Consider the following 15,821-nt stretch of genomic DNA (forward strand, 5'->3'; position numbering starts at 1 on the left):
TTCATTTGTACTTGGGAGTGTAGTCCTCCAGGGATATGTTTTTGCTCCAATACTGTTTTTGTTGTACACCAATGGGTGTAACACATTTTTAATTTCAGATTGCAATGATATGCTTGTTGTCAAATTTAGACCAGTCACTGCTTTGTTTTTATGCCGATGATGCTGTTTTAATGTCCAGAATACCCAATGGTCTTGAAGCATCGAGTGATTCTTCTGTGTCCTTTATGGACAACTTAGACCTGGAAACTAACACTAACTGCATGGTTAGATTTATTGCCATTAAATGTGTGGTAAAGACTCTCATTATAATAACGAGACTGCTGGATTGGTTGGAACTGAGTCTGATCCGCTGCCGTGTGTCAGCTGTTAGCCTAACCCTTCTGGCCAGCTAGCAGCACCTCACCAGTCCTCAAAAGTAAAAGGTGATTTGTGGCAGTCCTTAGCATGTCATCTGGATTTCTCATGGTAATCGTGGGGGAATAGACCTTACCCCTTTCTCTCAGTCACATGTCTCACACAAACAAAGGCCAAACAGAAGCAGGCCTAGTTTCACTAAGTTTTTTTTTTTAATCAGCTGCATTCTATATAAAAAGGCATGTATTGCGGTTTTAAGGATGATTAAACATAATAAGAGCAAGATAGTGACAAGAAAAGCGAAACACAGGAAAAGTCCCATCACACTGTCACAACAATGGTTCTAATCTGCCCATCAAGCCCCCGTAGAGAACACCATCCCCCATACCTGTGACTGTAGGTAAAGAAGAAGTCTGTTGGTCTACTGCAAATTCTCCCACATAGAGTCCGGTCTCAGCAGAAACTGCAGAGGCAACGTACAGTGTACAATGGCAAATGGTTGGAATTCCCCTCTATCAGGTAGGGGCCAGTGAGGTGTTTTATAATAAAGCATCTGGTGTTCTGAGAAAACTGCCCTGACGTGACAACACTTATATTTCTGTGCATAAGAGTTGGGGACATGGTGAATGCTTTGTACTGGCAATGATTTGTAACTTATCATGTACAACCTTGAATAAAGCATAGAATGAAAATGCCATGCAGAGAAAATAACAACAGAGGTCTGTGTAAAAAGACACGCTGATAAAATAATAAAAACCTCTCCACTAAAAAGAAGGCTTCTGCTAAAATAATAGAAAAATAAAATGCATGCCTCGAAGTGAAAGGGAACAAGCTGCAGGCCTAGGCTAAAATAACGTGCCTGTGTAAGAGCTAAAGTAACCTCATGACAAAGGCAGTATTGTGAACAAGGTAATGCACTTTCCATGCTTGTGTGTCACTTTTGATTCTCTCAGTTCTTGGGCACAAGTCCTTTCCTCTAGGTGTGTGAAATTCAGTCATGCTCTTTGTACCCTATTTATCTTCTCTCAGGAGATTGGCAACAATCCAATCCTTCCTCTTCTTGAAATAAACATTTGTCAATGCCTTCTGATTCAGACTTATTGGGTGGCTATCTGGAGGGGGGGTATCGAGTCAGCCACCCCTTCCAGGTAGAAGAAAATAGTTTTTACAGGAGGCTTCTGAAAGTCTTGTCCACACCCCAAATTTCCTCCTGCTTGAAGAAATAGTTTTGGGTTATGTGAAAGGTAGTATTAAACTAGCACCCATTTGATTATGGTTGATGGTTGTCTTTATGGAGTAATCCCCATGCTTGGCTGAATCACTTAGGCCCTTATTATGACCCTGGTGGTCTCTAGACCGCCAGGGTCACGGTCGGACCGCCACCAAAGGAGCGGTCCAACCGCAACATTCTGACCGTAGCATTACCGCCACAGTCAGACTGCCAGCACTGCCACTTTTCAGCTGCCTGACAGCCTGGCGGTCCCAATCTGCCAGGACAGCTTTGCAAGCAGTGCTGCCCTAGGGATTATGACTCCTCTCTCCGCCTGCATTTACATGGTGGTTTCACTGCCATGTAAAGGCTGGCAGAGACAGGGAGCTAGTGTCTCCGCAAGGGCAGTGCGGGGACCCCAATGGCCAGCCCCATTGCACAAATTTGTGTGCAGGTGCTGGTGCACCCGACACACAACAGCATTGTCCTCGGCTCTATTGTGAGCCAGTGTCAATGTTTGTGTGTGTTTCGTGATGGGCCAGTGGGCGAAAACAGTGTTTTTGCCCTCTGATCCAGCGGAAAACTTATAATAGGGGCTGCGGGAAGGTCACTGCGCTGGCAGTGACCTGACCGCAGGACTTCGGCTGATGGGCTTTTCCGTCCGCCAATGTCAAAATGAGGGCCTTAGTAATCAAGGACTGCTCAACCTGTGATCATGTGACTAGAGCCCATTTAAAAAAAATAGCTACCTTGCTTGAAATGGCACAATTATTTGCTAATCAGCAAGGCATAACCCAAACAGATAGATTAGCCTAGCAGCTTAACTACGACCATGGCATTCATCAGGACAGTTCATGTGCACTAATGCAATAGTGGCATAATACCTGCCAACCCCTACAGTTCATAGGCTCTCTGGTTACCTGGGAAAAATAATATTAACAGCAACAATAATAATATTAATAATATGATGTACTTTACAAATACTTATACTGAAGGATAGAGCTGGACCTAAAGTGACAAAGTAGTGCATAACTGTGTTATTATAACACATAGATATTACATTTAACCTTATGACTATCCTGATTGTCACATGTGTGGGCTATAATTAATTCATCCTCCATATTGTTGATTGTAGGAACATTTACTCTAACACTAACAGTGAGATTTCAAGCAGTGTAATAATGTGTCTGACTCTAAGGTACACTTGCACTCAGTTGTGTCACTGTTTAGTTTTTTGTCTAGCGTTAGATTTGTAGCATGTACGGTGTGATCATGGTTTAGCTGACATCACGTCACAACAGTCTTAGTGCCTGATTTAGGGTTTGGAGGAGGAGATTACTCCGTCACAAACATGACTGATATCTTGTCTGCCATATTACGATCCCATTATAGCCTACAGTAATTGTTTTATGGTGGACCAGATATGTCACGTTTATGACGGAGTAACCCATCCACCAAACTCTAAATCAGGCCCGAAGTCTTGAGAAGAGTTTTGAAAACACTTTGTACGTAGATGAGATGTATTATATAGGTAGTAAATAGCATGTCCTACAGTATATATGCAGGATTGTTTAGGCACATAGATCTATTGGTACATCACAGAGAAAGGTGCAGATTATAAACTCCGGGCATATCCTTAAACCAACATGTTTTCAATAAATTGGATTTGATCTATAAATTAACACATTGAATAGTTGTCCATCTTTCAAAATATTAGTGAAATCCCCCGGCATACTCTACATACATTACAAAAACATGGGGCTGTAAAATTATCATTGTTGTTATTGACATTCAGAGTACATTGCTCACGTTGTGAAGTGACTGCAAAGTACCAGTGGCTGAGAGCAGTCTTGCTCATGTGGAAATGAATGGTGGGCCTTTTGAGGAAGATGTGACTACAAAGGACATCGTCCCCTCCCAGACCAGAAGCCGGCATCTCCTTAAAAATACCTGAATCTACACTCTGGTGGGACTCACCTGGTGTTTTTGGGATTAGAAATAGATATAACTCAGTGATTAGACCATCTCAGGTAATTAGGGTTCCAGAGCCCTGAAGAATCCCCCTTACCTGTTAAGGCTGCATATTAGGGCAGAAACATGTTGGATAAGGGAGACGAGTTGAGCCATTGACCTCAAAATTACTGTCTCAAATCAATTGTTAGATATACCTGAGGTCCCCACTATTAAAGATGACTCATTAGACGCCTCAGGGTATTTTTAATCAATCTGGATCCCACCGTTATCCATTATTTTTGTATACAAGAACGGGGTTACCCATACAAGGAAACATTCAACTTACTGTGCTCAGGAGTTTCCATACCTGTTGTGATTGAATGTACTTGACCAGGGAGGACGCACAATGGCTGTATCTCCCCTGTGTGTTGTAATTGACTGTAAAGTAAACAGGCATCTAACAATTCAACATACTTTCAAAGCAAGGTCTATTGAGATATTTTAGGTCCGCCAAGAGAAAGTATTGGTGACTCGGAAAGGAAATTGCAAACATTCTGGAGAAGGGGTTGTTCGCCGATCGTAATGCTCGCTTTCAGGGATGGCACTTAATGACTCTTAATGCTCGTTAGCTGGGGACACTGAAGACCAAGATATGATTGAAATGCATTTATCTTTTCTAGCCAAGTACATTGTTTGCATTCTGGAACGTTATGATAAAAAGGTACCTCTCGACCTGACACATGCTTGTTCTGACATAGTTGCTTCACAGAGAGAAGGTTTTGCAGAAACTCAAAGAAGAGAATGATCAGTTAACAGATGACATCAAGCAAAAGTCCCAAGTCATTATGAAAATGAGTGAAGAAAGGCGAAAACTAGAGATGGATTTGACAATTGTTTTGGAAAAACACAAAACCGCTCAACAGGAGGTATGTTTGGTTCACACATTGTAATTAATACCACTTCTGCGGTGTATTCGTTCTTATTTTCACGTACATCTATGAGCTCATACTTCTTAATACATGTTTTAGATTAGTCTCAATGGTGTTAAAGAAATTACAGTTGAATGCCAATAGTTAGGATTTGGTGCCAATTTTTTTGTTATTGCTTATTGCAATGTGTGTCTTTGTAGTGCATATTTGTTGTATGCATGTGCTAGTCAGGTGCATTAACCCCTCTCTAGCTAAGATATACAACTCACTCTACAAGATGTCCCATTTTGGCATTCTTGGCAGCTTTGCTCTACTTCGAATAATTTGCTCCGTGCACAGAGTAAAGAGCATGAAAAATTCAACCCTTGATCTTATTAAATATTGTGTAGATTGGTTAACGTGTTTAAAAGTTGTTAAGTGTTAAAGTCTTGTGACCTTTCCAAATACCGGTGATTTTTCCACATGCAACTAGTACTGCAAATAAGCTCTAAACCACTGATAGACACAGCAAAATTTATTGCTCAGCAGTATTACCGTCATTTAGTGTATTTTCATTGTTTGTTGTAAATTCAGTTTTGGCCTGGTAAACGAGGATGCACATGCACCTTTCGTGGAAAGCGGATAGTTATGACAGGACGCCATATGCATATAAAGAACGTGCAATGCTTGTAAATACTTGTATAAATTTGACGTTGCAAACAGATTGTTGTGTATCCTGGGACTCTACCCCAGGTCTATAAGGTTGGCTTCTCTACCCTTCGGTGCATTGAATGATATCAGTGCAACTCCACTTGAACAGGGGAGTCGAATGTATTGTAGACCCACACAACCCACTGAACACGCCTGCTGATTTAATATCTGTGTTTCTTGAGTTACTAACAGGCCTGTAAATCGTTTTGGGATGCAATGGTAATTCAAACTAACTTGAGTTCTTTAGAATAGCACACTCACAACGAAAATACACTATATAGGTTTAAAAGTGGTTTATTTCAACACCCTGTTGCTAGTACATTAGTAATAACCACATAGAATATAAGTAAAAACCCTTGTGCCACACTATGAGAGCATTTGGTAGCTAACTTGCCTCTAGTGTTTCTTTGGGCTTGGCGCACTGCATACCTGTTCACAGCGAATCAGCTGTGGTTATCAAATTTCAGCCAGGGAGACCTTTCTCTTTGAAGGAAAAACACAATCAACTGAGCTCAGCTTCTCTCCATCATGCATCAACGCTGAGCATAAGAGTGTGGACCTCCTGGTGTGAAGGCCTCTCCAATTCATTTTTCAAATCATGGAGTTTACATAGGGTCAACCTCTGACTTTTACACTACATAGAGGGACTTTCTATTAATTGAGGACTTTCCATTAATCCAAGACATAACTGGTCTAAACATGCATGATTAAAGTATGTCTACTCGTTTATTTTACACATCTACAGTCAGACCTTGAAACATAGATATCACATAGCTTGTAGCAGACTATGGGGGTCATTCTGACCCTGACGGGCGGCGGAGGCCGCCCGCCAGAGTTCCCCCCTCCGAAATACCGCTCCGCGGTCGAAAGACCGCGGAGGGTATTCTAAGTTTTTCCCTGGGCTGGCGGGCGGTCGCCAAAAGACCGCCCGCCAGCCCAGGGAAAAACTCCCTTCCCACGAGGATGCCGGCTCGTAATCGAGCCGGCGGAGTGGGAAGGTGCGACGGGTGCTGTTGCACCCGTCGCGTATTTCACTGTCTGCCAAGCAGACAGTGAAATACTTGTAGGGGCCCTCTTACGGGGGCCCCTGCAGTGCCCATGCAAGTGGCATGGGCACTGCAGGGGCCCCCAGGGGCCCCGCAACCCCCCCTACCGCCATCCGGTTCCCGGCGGGCGGACCGCCGGGAACTGGATGGCGGTAGGGGGGGTCGGAATCCCCTCGGCGGCGCAGCTAGCTGCGCCGCCTTGGAGGATTCCAAAGGGCGGCGGTACACTGGCGGGAGACCGCCAGTGTTGCCGGTCCGACCGCGGCTTTACCGCCGCAGTCGGAATGCCCTTGGGAGCACCGCCGGTCTGTCGGCGGTGCTCCCGCGGTCCTCCAACCCGGCGGTCATTGACCGCCAGGGTTGGAATGACCCCCTATGTGTTAGCATAGTTATTATTTAGATGAACTGACACTTTCACAGGCTCTGTGAAAGATAATGACATATCACACACACACATGGACACAATGTTATGTGGGATCCAAAAAAACAACATTCCTCAATGTTTGATAAGAACCTTTAAAATGTATTAAAGTCACCTCTCTGAAAACCAAAAAAAATCCCTAAAAAAGGTAAAGTTTAAGGGCACGTAACGATTACTTGAGTGTTAATATTGACTCAGTACCAAAACGCGATAAGACATACCCAGCCTGTATTGTAGAAAGAGATACTGAATACAGGGCATATCCTTGTACTCAGTACCTATTAAGAATAGTCTCAGAAAACATGCTACAGGTATTCTGTGTAAAATAACATGCCAAAGGAATAGCTGAAAGCCCATTTCTGGGTATCTCTGTAATTCCGATGGGGCTAGTTACATTAGTTACTGAGCCCATCTGAATTACGAGTCATGCAAGAGCTCTGGTGTTTTAGACTTGAACCTTAACTGAAAAGTCAGAGGGAGCTACAAGGGGTATGTGTGGAATATCTAGGTTAACTGAGAATTGAGTTACAGAGTTCACATATGTTGCATCACACCACACAATGTAGCATACAAGAATTGAATCTTTAATTACTATGCATCTAAGACATAAAAAATGTGTGACAAAACCTAAAAATGCCAAAAGTACTAACTCATACTAGCATTTTGGACGCATATGACATTGTACAGGAACACCTCTCTGCTATAACCACAAACCAATCAATCATGATCAAAATTAGGCGTTTTCATAAAATATTGATACTTTCACATTCAAAGAAAGGGGTGGTGCAATTGCCATTTAAATTAAACGTAAATCAAGCTAATTAGTCATACAGTCATAAAACTCTTACTGTAGTCAATATATTCATATTGCCCCTCATTTATATCTTGTCTATTCTGTCCAGAAATAAAGGCAAGGACCGCAGCCTGTATGAACAAGGCTAAGAGTCTTTAAGTCATCAGCACAAACTATTTGTGATAGTTATTTGCATTGAAACATACCAAAAAAGTCTCAAACACCTCCCCTCCTTCCTGAAAAGTTTCACGATGATCCATAAAGCAGGACCTAAGAAAAAGGGAGGGTTCCAAAGCACATTTTCACCAGAAAAATCAACAGATTAACACCAGGTTTGGCAGAAAACGTGTTCTTTATCCAGAAAGCATGCTTTTTGTGATTCAGTGTAAATTCATTCAGTACTCTTTGAAATGTATGCATATTTTGCACTATGAACAAACACAGACAGATAAAAAGATAAGATCTGATTTGCTGCCAGAATACCAACAAAGACTTTGCAGCAGTGATTTCTGAACTCAGGGACTCAGTCCCCTGTCCTGAAAAAGGACAAAAAAAAATAGGAGAATAGGGTAGGGTACCACAGTAAAATTTTAAAACAATAAACACCCTTTCAAAAAAATAAAAAAAGCCTCCCCCAAGGGTGGTTCAGGGCCTGATGGGTCAGTACAATGAAAATGTTTTGTAGAGGGGGGCATATGCCTCCCCTCTCTCTGAGCCATTTGAATACCTCACGGACCCCATCCCCAGGCTGATTTTATTTTTATGGGGGGGGTGAGCAATTCATTTGAAGGCCCCCATCGCATACCTTTGCCACTTGCCAGCGGGAGCAGAATAAAAGCTGCAAGCAAATAGAGCCAGCACCTGCCAGCCCCCAGGATGAGCACTGTCAGGGGAACTCATGGGGCCATAAGAGCCACAGGGCCATGGGCCTCCACCCACAACACATAACATTGAGAAAGCCTCAGGTGAGACCGGGTACTCACTTATTAAACAAAAATAAAAAGACACCAGAAGTATGAGAGTGAGCTCCCCTCTCTGACATTTTTTTAAGCAAAATGTAGGCTGTTGGTGGCCCGGGTACAACCAGGATACTGAAGTAAAAAGTAAAGTTACAGCTTTGCTATTTCCTTACTGAAGCACCAAGGTCGCTCATTAATATTCACTGTTCTCTCCTTGGAGCACCTAATAATGTCCTGCATGGGCTTTATTTTTATATAGTGTATTTGTGGTGGTGCCCTAAGGTGTGATGGGGCACCACCAGCAAGTCAAAGTGTTGTGGGGGGCTACAAGAAGACGGCAGTCCCTCAGGAAACTTAAAAATAACACTAAGGGCCTCGTTACGAGTTTGACTGTCTGACTGCCAAACTCACAGTGGCGGTCAGACCTTGGCACTCCTGGCATTCAGACCACCAGATTATGACCCTGGTGTTCGGACCACCGAAGACCACCGGGACCATGTATCCCGATGGGGTGGCAGCAGTCAAAGTCAGAAAGATCACAACTTCACTTTTCTTGTGGAAAGCTAGTGCTGGGGGCCACAGGGGGACCCCTGCACTGCCCACGACCATGTTGTGGGAGGTGTAGGGGTCCTTCTTCCAGCACCCATGTAATTCTCACTGTCTGGTTTGCAGACAGTGTGTATTTAGAGGGTGCAAGTTTGCAGTGGCATTGGCCTTGGCTTAAGAGAGCCAAGGCCAATGCCACTGCATTGTTTCCATCGAGCTGACCTGTGACGGCGTTATAATATGATGTTTCCATCATTCAGCCCGGTGGAAACATCATAATATGACAGGGGTGAGGCCGCCGAGTTGACAGCGGCCTCATCCCCTTTGCTTTGGTGGTCCAGAGGTCGTTGAATGCATAACCCCAGGAAAACGTACCATTTCTTTTAAAGCACTCCGAGCTGGACCTCTTTGCTCTTCATTTCAAATGTGGGTACCCCTTTTGGTTGGTTTTATGACTGCATTTTGTGACCTAAATAGTGTAAACAAAAAACTAAACCACAATAATTGCTTTCAATAAAAAGTTTGGTTTTAATTTATATTGTTACATTACAATGAAAAAATCAGAAATTCACTGAAAAACATTTAGTTAACTGAAGTAACTATAACCTGTGCTCTTCCAATGCACTGCCTAAGACCTGATATAGGACATCATTTATAACTTGTTCTATGACATCATTGATAACATAACTGATGACATCTAAATGACATCATTGATGACATCACTGTACATGACGAGGGCGAGAGTCAGTTACTTTCAGTTTTTTTTAGAGTTTAAAACATTACAATTTAATTGACTTTTTCACCTAGCTATAATGTTACTTTAACCTTTGTTTTTTTCAGTCAACTCCGAAGGTTTTTCAAAAAGTAAATTATGATAGTATCACCCCATACTTAAACCTTTGTTCTTGTTCAGTCAGCGAGTGTATGTGTGTGATTAAATATATATATATATATATATATTAAATATATATATATATATACATATATATATATATATATATAAAAATATATGTTTTTGTCGTTTTTTAGCTCTGCGTGGATGGCTCTGCTGATCCTATGCTTAAAGGCTTTGCTGTAAAAATGGCACAATACTTTTTCAATTTGTAGCTTATTTTGGAATTTTGGATGGCACTGTGCTGATCCTATGATTTTAAAACTCTACTATAGAAACAGACATTTGAGATGAGCTGATTCAGAGTATTGCTGATATTGTGGAGTGCTCCATATAAGGGAGCTGCTCTCCACCTAGACTTGGGACTACCCAGAGATTCCAGGTTTCCTTTTTACCTAATTTTGCATAATTTATGTGGCACTCTAAGCCTGAAAGGGTATCGTTTTGACTTGTACTTGGTGCTCCCTTCTGTCTGGACAAAGTTGTAGCTCTCTGAAAAGCTCTAGCTAGAGCAAAACACTTGTGTCAGGGGTTGTTTTTATTCACTCTGTTGGCTTGGAGGATATTTTACCAATCCAAACCTATAATACTGTGCCTTGAGTGGTGAAAGGCATTTGACATTTTACAGCTCTGCATGGATGCCACTGTGCTAATTCTATGCTTAAAGACTTTGGGCCCGATTCACAAAGGTAAACTTAACTTGTACCAAAAGTCTAAGTTTAGACCTAAAGTCTAACTTTACTCATAGTAAAGTTAGACTTTTGGTCTAAGTTTAAACAAAAAAGTCTAAACTTTTACCAAAAGTCTAACTTTACTCATAGTAAAGTTTAGAATTTTGGTCTAAACGTAGACTTTCAGTTTAAGTTTACCTTTGTGAATCAAGCCTTCTGGAAAAAAAACAGGCATTTGAGGTGAGCAAATTCAGAGTGTTGCTGGTGTTGTAAAGTGCTCCATATAAGGGAGGTGCCCTTCACCTAAACTTGGAAACTACCCAGAGTTCCATTATACATATATGTATGTATGTATATATTTCCTAGTTGCAGTCGCCACTAGGTAGTTCTAGCTAGGACCTAGTTTCTATAGAAAAAGCATTTTTTACTTGCCTATCTCTTTTGCGCCAGTTGATGAATCTTCACAACATTTTCCAAAAAAGGTCACAACTCATGTGAGATTTTGTGTGGAAAGTTTTGGGGAGATCCATTAAGTTGGGTCCCAAAATGCTTTTTCCCCATTAATTTTTCCTTTGGGAGTTTAACAGCGATAGCACCCGAACCATTTGACGGAATTATACCAAATTTGGCAGAAAGGTAGCTCATGGTCCAGAAAGAGACCTTTTTCTTATTTGGTATAAATCTGTTAAGTAATTTTTGAGAAATTAAAGAAAATTTGAATTTGTATATATAGGGACTTGAAGGATTTGCTACACCTCCCGATCTTGTGCTGATATCTGATTGGCTGTCAACACTTCAACACGGAAATGTATGCAGCCATCTCGGTACTCAGCTTCAGCCGATTCCCCCAAAAAGATGTAAGAATGAAAGGAAAAGGGTACGGGGTAGAGTCACCGTGACCCCTTAGCTCTGGTGGTGGGGTCCCAGAGAGACCCCAGAGAGCTAAGAAACATTTTTTTTAAATGTTCGCAGTAATTTGTGGTGGCTTCGCAGATCTGGTGAAAATTTTTTAAAAAATAAAAAAACAAGCAAGGGCTCTTGTGCTTGTTTCATAAACAGCCCTAAGGTGGGGCAGGTCCATGGGACACTGCCTTTTTAATGCAGGGGGGGGCGCTGCCCTGGGGACTGCCACCTCCCCATGGCTTTTATTACATTCAGTGCGGACGGCCCGCGTGGCCCTCCGCAGCCCTGGCGACCACCACCTCCCTGGGGCTTTAAACTAATTTGATGCATGGAGGCCACGCACCCCCTCCAGCCTTGGGGACTGCTACTTCCACAGGGCTTTAAACAAATAAGATGTGGGCCCACAGTCCCAGGTGCCACCACCTCTCCAGGGCCTGAAACATGGATGTGGGGAGCCAGTTAGGACCATGGGGTCCTTGAGGCTCTCACGTGGTCCTGTCACTCTCTTGCTTTCATCCCGTAATCAGATGGGGGGAGAATAACAAGTTCATGCAGGGAAATGCAGAGCTCTGATAGGCTGCCAACACATCAACCAGGAAGTGTTGACAGCCATCTTGGGACTCAGCTGAATCCCAATAAGGAACACAGAAAAAGGAAAAGGGGATAGGATAAGAATACCCTGACCCTTTAACCTTGGTCCAGGGGCCCCAGAGGGACCTGCCAGGACAAAAATGTTTGCTGCAAAGTCATGATGTTATCCGCAAAGTCATGAAATTCACTAATAGACAGCAAAAATAGAAAAAAAAAGTACGGTCTTATGTGCTTGTTTTTAATCAAGTCCCTGAGAGGGGTAGGTCCCGGGGGCATGCAATGCTTTCAAATAAAATGGAGGGGGGCGCACGCCCCCCCCTTCCAAAGGGCTTGTTATTTTTCCCCAGGGACCACCACCTCACCGGGGCTTAAAGACAATAGTATGCTTGTGCATTGCACAGCCCCTGTGCCCTGGGGACTGCCAACTCTCCAGGGCAAAATACTATAATTATAAAAGGGGGGTCGTGCAGACTCCCCAGGGCCCTGGGGATAAAATAAAGAGGGGGGTATGTCGCGGATCCTTGCCCCAGGGAACACAACCTCCCAGGGGCATATTGTAAACACTGGAGGTGGGGCCATGCACCCCCCTTCTGGAGCCAGTAATGGCCCTGTGGACTGCTCCCCCCCCAAAGGCTGGCTCCTGCTAGTCCTGGAGTGCCCACCCAGGGGACATAGCTGTTTGTTCTGACTTGACTGGAGCTTTAACAGCTCCTGCCAAGTCAGAGCAAACACTCCAGTTCTAGCAGGCGGGAGCTGTCAAAGTTCTCTCGCCCACTGGAAGTTGAGGTCTAATTTTTCGGGTAGGGAAAGAGATGAAACGATTGCTCTTGCACTCAGGAAACTGCATGTTTAGCAGTTCCCTATGTGCAATAGCAATCCCGGCTCCCAGAGGGTATCCAGGAGACATTGCCAGGCCCCAGGGGATGGGGTCCCCAGGGCTGAAATCTGATTTTGGTGGCATGTTCTTGACGCTGAGAAATATGAGGTCAACCCCACCAGACAAAGAAGCACTTAAGTCATACAGCTAAGAGGAAGGACCCTGGTTTGGTTGAGATTTACGTCTTTGTGGTCTTGTTGTCCTTTTTGTAGGAGGATTCATGTTATCACAGAATTCTGGGGAAAAACGCAGAAAGAACAATCAATTGCCAAAACCATAAAAGGACATTAGAGCCATTTCCTTGTGGTCCATTCCGCAGCTGTAGTGTATAAAACACACTGGATATTTACCTAACGAGGTAGCACTTACTAACTAAGCAGTAGAAAGTACTTCATTTGAGTAAACATTTTGTGCAAAGCTGTGGACTCTTGTTGGATAAATGGACATATGCAGTTCCTTTGCGGCCAAGATACTCACGCAGCTACTGACACTCACACATGCATTCAGACACTCAGTCACTCATGCACCCACTCACAGACCCACTCAAAGACTGAGATGACTTCCATTTCATCTGTGCTAGTTTGAGGCAGCTGTTTTTCATCCATGTTTCTATGTTGGCCATAATGTTGAGAAGTTGGCTTTGGCATTGTGGGGTCTTCGATGAGGGAGAGGATTAGTTGAATGTCGTCGGCACAGGTTACTATATTGAGTCCATAGGATCTGACAATGTCTGGAGGGGGGTCTTGTATATGTTGAAAAAGTTTGGGCTTAGGGAGCATTCTTGGGATTACACCACAAACGATGTTCTTGTGTGTAGAAGTGAAAGGAGAAGGGGGATGCTCTGCGTATGGCCTTAGAGGAAAGAGGAAATCCATTTATTGGCGTTTTGTTGCATGCCTATGTTATGAAGTCTGTTGGGGAGAGTATGGTGGGAGACTGTATCAAACATTGCGAAGAGCTCCAGAAGGATCAGAACTGCTGACTCTCCTCGGTCGAGAAGAGTCGTGATGTAGTCCATGGCGGTGATCAGTGCAGTCTCTGTGGTGTGGTTGGCCCGGAATCCTGATTGTGAGTTGTCTAGAGGTGGTTTTGTTTGAGGTAGTCGGTGAGCTGTTGGTTGATGGCTTTCTCAATCACTTTGTACGGGAAGGGGAGCAGGGGGATCGGTCTGTAGCTTTGAGGTCCCAGGAGTCGGCGGGTTGCTTTAGGAGGGGTATGACCACTGTATGTTTAAATTCATCTGGGAAGTTTGCCATGGAGGTGTTGAGGATGTGGGTCTGTGCTAATAATGTTGGCTCAGAGGTTTTAAAGCCAGTGGGGGGCAAAGGTCAGTGGGTGCCCCTGAGTGGATGGATGGCATGATGGCTGCAGGGGTCTGTGTGGTAATTGTGGACCAGTAAGCTATCGTGTGGCTGTTTTTTGCTGCTTGAGAGATGTTGTCTAGGCTGGAGGTGGAGGGTTGATGGTTGAAATTGTATATGTTGGTGGTCTTGCTGTGGACGTTGTCTGAGAGGGTGTTGCAGATTTTCTGGGATGGATGGTTGGTGGTCTCTGTGCCTAAAGGGTTAGAGAATTCCTTGATGACTGTGAAGAGTTCTTTCATGTGGTTGGCTGCGGTGTCGATGCGGGCAGTGATTGCTGCTGTTTTTACTGCCATGATGTGGTGGTAGTAGTTGTTGAGGGCTGCCTTGTAGGAGGCTCTGTTGGAGGGGTCGTTGGTCACACACCATTGTTTCTTGAGTCAGTGGCAGCCACGTTTGGAGTTACTGTGCCCCGGAGTCTAACATCTTGCTGGCTTGGAGGTGTTGTTGGTTTTAGCTGGTTTCAGTGGGGCGACTCTATTGGCAGATTTGTTGATCCAGGTGGTGAAGTTTTGGGCAGCCTGATTGAGGTCTGCCATGGGCTCAGGTTGTGCGGACACTAGGGCCTGTGCCCATAAGGTCTCGGTTACCTTGCCCCAGGTTCAGTGTGGGTGCTGAGGTGCTTGGAGGTGGTGTGCTTAGAATTGGAGATGGTAATCTGGACGATGATGTGGTCGGTCCTGGTGAGTTCAGTCATGTGGATGAAACTGATTCTGTTGCTAGAAGTGAAGATGATGTCCAGCGTGGGTCCAGCTCTTTGCGTGGTTTTGGTGACCAGTTGTGTGAGGCTGATGTTGTTGAGTTTCTCTATGAGTGAAGTTGAGCTGGCTTTGTTTGGGTCATTAAGGTGGAAATTGAGATCGGCAAGTAGGATATAGTGGAGGGAGTCGATGGCGAAGGGGGTGATGAAATTGGTGATGTCATCGCAGAAGCCAGTGTGTGAACCTGGGGGTCTGTATGCAAGGGTGCCTCGCATTGTGGTGTTGGTATCGGTTTGGAGTAGGAAGGATGTTAGGTCGTCCGTGACGTCACAAGGGATGATTTCCTTGAAGATGATGGCAATACCCCCTAAAATGTTTGTTGGTTCGGTCTCCATATATCATCTTGTAGCCATCAGTTGTGGCTGTGGCAATGTCGGGGTTTGAGGAGGGTATTAGCCATGTATCAGTGATGAAGGCAATGTCTGGGTCGTCGGTGGTGATAGTGTCCCAGATTTCCATGGCATGTTTGCATAAGGAGCAGACATTTAACCGAATGCTCCAGCGTGGTACTTTGTGGCAAATAGTCTTCTTTGTGGGTGCAGTGTGGGCATTAGTGTGCACAGGTGAGCCCGCATTGGAGGAGAAACTGCAGTGTAGGCAGATGAAGGTTCCTTTGGTTAAGCGTGGGGAGGCCATAAAACAGTTGTTGATGGGGTGTCTGACATTCAGGGCCTGGAGCTCCTTGGTGGTGTAGCAGTGAGGGATGGGAAGACCAGGGGTTCTGGTGCTAAGCACGGTACAGACAAAGACGGGCTTGCTTTGGCATGTGTTGGGTGATCCGGCGGTGCACCCATGCTTTGGCCTCCATTATATGTTCTGGGAGGTGGGAGGGACCGACGGGGGGAGGACAGGAGGGTGGGAGCA

The 15,821-nt window shown here is 44.3% G+C and overlaps 1 protein-coding gene across 2 annotated transcripts in view; it reads left to right on the forward strand.

Moving 5' to 3' along the window:
• Positions 1 to 15,821, forward strand: part of LOC138282607 (polyamine-modulated factor 1-binding protein 1-like) — a 1,030,040-nt gene that overhangs the window by 633,185 nt on the left and 381,034 nt on the right. For both annotated transcript variants that reach the window (XM_069220389.1, XM_069220390.1), the window contains exon 15: positions 4,276 to 4,443. In XM_069220389.1, the coding sequence (XP_069076490.1) occupies positions 4,276 to 4,443 (168 nt within the window). The remainder of the gene's footprint in view (positions 1 to 4,275; positions 4,444 to 15,821) is intronic.

The sequence above is a fragment of the Pleurodeles waltl genome, chromosome 2_2, assembly GCF_031143425.1.
Source record: "Pleurodeles waltl isolate 20211129_DDA chromosome 2_2, aPleWal1.hap1.20221129, whole genome shotgun sequence".
NCBI classification, from domain to species: Eukaryota; Metazoa; Chordata; class Amphibia; order Caudata; family Salamandridae; genus Pleurodeles; species Pleurodeles waltl.